General features: G+C 32.6%; 1 protein-coding gene across 1 annotated transcript in view; it reads right to left on the reverse strand.

The window, feature by feature from the left end:
* LOC122248416 (uncharacterized) overlaps nt 1–5000 on the reverse strand; it is a 40127-nt gene that overhangs the window by 1096 nt on the left and 34031 nt on the right. The window contains exons 11-13 of the mRNA XM_043008437.2: nt 4341–4552; nt 4011–4156; nt 1–3872 (exon numbers count right to left, since the gene is read on the reverse strand). The exon at nt 1–3872 is cut by the window's left edge and continues 1096 nt beyond it. Of these exons, the coding sequence (XP_042864371.1) occupies nt 3796–3872; nt 4011–4156; nt 4341–4552 (435 nt within the window). The 3' untranslated portion in view covers nt 1–3795. The remainder of the gene's footprint in view (nt 3873–4010; nt 4157–4340; nt 4553–5000) is intronic.

Below are 5000 nucleotides of genomic sequence, written 5' to 3' on the forward strand. Positions count from 1 at the left end.
TAAGAGAATCTTATTGGCTGAAGGAAATAATGATCATACAATGGTATAAAATGTGTTCATCAGGAAAAAAAAACTAAATATTATTATTTTTAAGGATGTTAAAGGAACTGGAAATTAATAATATTGATAAAAAAAAAACTTCAAAAATACAAACAAATCTAGCTTTCAAACTACTTTGTCCATATTTTCCATTTGGTTTAATAAATGAAAAATAACATCATCATAAACAAAAAATTCTAAAATAAAGAAAATGCAATTATAAAACAATTAATACTACATGTATATGTTATTACAAGAAAAAATAAATAAAAATAAAAATAAAAATAAAATAAATAATAACAATAAATAAATAAAAATATATATACACATAAATAACTGAAGGTAATAATACATGTGAAATAAACATACCCTGAGTCAAGCTACATGTCACCATCAAGGAAATAAAATAATCACCCAAGTTTCAAAGGAAACAGACAGATTATGCATTCTGTACTGTATAAAACCATGTCATCATATTCTCCCCCCTATGTTTATTCTATGCTCCAAATATTTTTTGTCAAAATATGCAAAAGGCAGAATATTCAAGACATATAGCATATATAATACTGAACCTGTCCAGTTTATATACACCTTGTCAGCTGATGAAGTGTACACAAAATCCATTGATAAAGATCAAATTCATTAAAGTAATAAATGATCACAACCTAAAAGTATATTTAGTTTCTGAATATTTTATCAGAACATATATCTTATAACACTGATGAAGGTCTCACAAAATATATATCATACATATTTCTATATCATGTGCAAAGTATTTGTATTAGAAACGCATACCTTAAAAGAAAAAAAGACAAAGACAATAAAAATGGAAATACAAAAGAAAGCTACTTCATACAATAATACAAAAGAAATACAAGAAAATTACATAAACAGTATGGAAAATAACAGGAGGAACTTGTGGCCTTCCTATATCACCAAGTCAAGGAAAATACCCTTCTGTTTACATTCAATGCTGAAATGCATCAACGTATCGTATAAAAAGAGAGATGTGAAACAGGAAAGGAAAGACAGAAATCAGCCACGTACTGTACAAAGCTATCTGAATGAATTACATGTGGAATGTCACTGACTATGATAATGGTATTAATACAAAAATGAGGATGCATGGTTCAAGGAAATCTTGTAAGTCCCACTTTACTTGTCGTACCCGCACAATCAAGAAGAGTTCGTATTTGGAGGCGGGGGGATAGTAAATAAAAATAAAATAAAATAATGAAAAAGGAAAGACAAACTCTTCCTTTCTTTTTTTTTTGTTTGTTTCTATCCATAAAATATAGCTGGAGGCAATCTCAGCCAAGCACCACTGAGAGGTTTAGATTCAATCTCATCAGTCCTTATTAACCCTAGTCATCTTAACAACATAAAAGGAAATGTTGAAAGAATTATAAAAGAAAAAGAAAAAAAGAAGAAAAATTGAAAATCATAGGCATACCTGAAGATATTTACATTCAAAACCCATCTTAAGACAATCCTTCAATCTTCTGTAATTATTCTGTACTAATCCTAAGGACATACAGATACAGTTTAAAAAATGCTTTTTGGACCATTAGTTCCACATCAGTAATATATCCTCAGACATCTGAGATACATAGTCCTACAACAGGAAATACAAACAAGTTTCTGTTGATGTCTTGAGCTAAAACTGCATGCAACAGTGACTTTGAAATAAAATTTCCTGCTTTCTAATAAATACATGTTTGTTAGCATGTCATAAAATGAGTGCTGCTAACTGACAAAAATTTGAGGAATTTCTAACATTAATTCCAGAAAGAATGAGAAAGAGCGGTAACCTCCTTCTCCAAATCTGCCATCCACACTCTTAATTTACAACCATAAATCACATACGTTGTCTCCTAAATCATCAATTTCCACTCCTTACGATATCTTTCATTCTTGAGTGATGGCTGCACCACTGCAGAACTTAATCTTTTAATCTCAAATAATCTTAGTATTATGAGTGCCTATCACATTAGAATATGATAGAATAAAAAAAAAAAATCCAAATTCCCTTCAGCAACCACTGAAGCAGGCTCCCTAACTGACCAATAATATTCCTACGCCAAAAGCTCTCTTTGTCGTCCTGCAGCAATTGCATTTTTTAGGGTATGAAATGCACTGTGTATTCATCATGTTCCTGCCATGATTAATATGGGCTTGAATGATTTTCAAAAGATACTGTTTCCTATAAGTGGTGAAAACAAGCGGAAATGTAGAATGAAAGATGACGTTAAATCAAAATCCCTGTTTACCAAGTGCCCTGAGGTCTTAATGTCAGCTGCTTTTACTTCTTCAGAAGGAAACAGAAAGAAAAGGAAAAAAGATGAAAAAGAAGTGAGGGAAAAAGGCCAAGATCAGATGAGCAGGAGATAGGCAATGTGAAAGGAGACAGAGTGAGACAGAGTTTGCAAATTAGATAATAAGTCCAAGACATGTTTTGCTCCTGCAACTAATGAGAACAGATCATATTCATCAAATAATAATAATAATAATAATAATAAAAAAATCCCAATCAATAGTCAAATTTCTACATGAAGGGCACTGAAAATTTCACTTCCCTGTAGAAAGCAGCAAAGCCTTATGCTGCCTGTGATGAGGGATCCCTGATTAGAAGAGCTATTACTTAGCCATCCTAGGTTGCATTTACTTATAAATGCCAGATACCGTATATTGCTAAATTTACCTTCCACAATACTAAACTATCACTTGCAACATTCTACTTAGAAGACTTGTAAAGCAGCATCAGGAGCATCAAATGATAGCAACTTCAATTATCGTCATTTCAACGAAATAAATAGTATAATAATTAAGACAATGACAAAATGAGCTTGTAATACATTCCATAAAATTGGATAAAATGATAATGAACAATAAAACTTGTTAAACCAAAAGACCTACCTACCTTCTTTGCAGGTTTATCACTAATGTGTTGCATTTGAATATGACACAAAACATCCACCATTAAAGTGATAAAAGGCACTTATCAAGCAAAAAAGGGAAACTAAATCACAATGTCAAGAGAGAACAAATAACCTGAGATTGGCTTCTAGATTAAATAAACCTAAATCACATCAAGCTGTGGTATTAAACTCCTCAAATTACCTGAAATATAAATCATATCAACTCTATTTTGGATTCAAAATTATTTCTTAGGTCTCCTCTTACTAAAAATGCCCCTCAGTCAACTCCCAGAAAAAATGCTTCTATAGCTCCATTGGCTGCCAGTATCTTAGTAACAAATTTCACTCAAATCTGAAGCTACACATGAATTCATAATAAAGTACTCAGTATATACATTTTCTGAATGGATACAACCCAAGTTGTTTGGAGAGATTTTCTCCTAAACTTTCATGAAATTCATCTCTGAGAAATAAACTGTCACAGGTATGTACTGTGAATCCTGTGGTAAGTCTGGTATTTTTAATCTTCTTGTACACTAAAAGTTTACTCCGCAGGTCCAAGATATTAGCACAATAGGAGAGAGTGCCTTGTCCTCAACATCCTACCATGAAAAAAGGCAGCAATGGCTAAAATGCATGATATCCCAAAGAACAAGTTGATACATGCCAGTCCCAATCACAGTGTTGGCATTAAAGAAGGATAAGCAGTCAGCTTTCTTAACAGAGCAAAAAAATGGCAATATGATAAAACCTAAATTGTGGAAGAGGAAGCATATGTTCAGCAATGTCATACATTCTTGCTCAAGTTGAAAATACACTTTGATAAAGTTGGGTTTTCTCATAGTCCTTGCTGGTGTGGACCAAGTACTAGTGCTACCAGGTGCTGTCCTTCCATAATGTGGTTCAGTGATTTACCTGCACAGAAAATATTGTTTAATACTACAATTTAAACATATTCAAATCATCTGGTGCATTGTTCAAAGAAATTGGTGAAGAGAATCAATATCTATATACACTCATAAAATCAAGGACATTTAAACGATGCAGACTCACCTTTTAAAAGTGGTTCATTGGTTAAAACCTTTACACTTGAATAATAGTCTGTTGGCACAGCCCATTGAGTTCGTAACTGGCGGGCCGTTTGCCGTGCACTCTGCCACCATCTCTCATCACCTACATCTCCCTCCATATTCTCTAGGCTGTAGTTAGTTAAAAAAAGTTAGTTAAAAATAGCTCTGCATGTTGTATATCAGTGAAGAGCAGATTTTTAGCCTTTTTTACCTATTTTTATATTCATGGTGTTCTACTTTAGCATACAAAATAACATCAAATCAGTTTTCTAAGGGCAAGCTTTATGAAAACACAGTTGTAGTTAGTGCTTACCTGTATGGATCTTCTTCAAGAAGAGGTTCCTTATCTACAAGATAATACTGTTTGGTATCCATATTGAAAATGAATGTTGCCGTAGTTTTGTATTGCTTTCGAGTAAGTGAACTGAGTGGAGATCGGACTGTCTTGCCAAGCCCTTTGACCATGGTTGCTGCCTGAACCAGCACAGAGGCTAAGGCAACAATATTTCCACTGCTGGGACACACCTAAAATAATTGATAAATATCAGTGTTTGTGACATGCTCTGAAAGCACAAAAAATAATGATTTGCAAAATAGAAGTGAAAAAATCTCCCACATTACTTTGCATGCAATAATATGATATACAACTCATTTGTTATTTTATAGTCTACTGAATAAAATGTTTATTGTGTTGAAATAAATTTTTAAACCATATTCAACTTTAAAACTGCTGCCTTCATATCTGTCACTGGTTAGGCAAATACATTTTCTTGTGTGTAGAGTAATAATCATTTCACAAGTTATCTAGGCACTCTTTCACTTTCATTTCTTATCTGGATAGTCAGGTAATATAAGATAATATACATATGGGGTATATGCATAAAGGGTACATGAGTATGAATAGCCTTGTTTATCTGCACTTAACTTCTCAAACATTCTGTTTTCAAAGACCAATTCCACTTATCTTAGAATG

The sequence above is a fragment of the Penaeus japonicus genome, unplaced genomic scaffold (assembly GCF_977035675.1).
Source record: "Penaeus japonicus unplaced genomic scaffold, GWHDUDI00000001_assembly GWHDUDI00000024, whole genome shotgun sequence".
In the NCBI taxonomy this organism is placed as follows: Eukaryota; Metazoa; Arthropoda; class Malacostraca; order Decapoda; family Penaeidae; genus Penaeus; species Penaeus japonicus.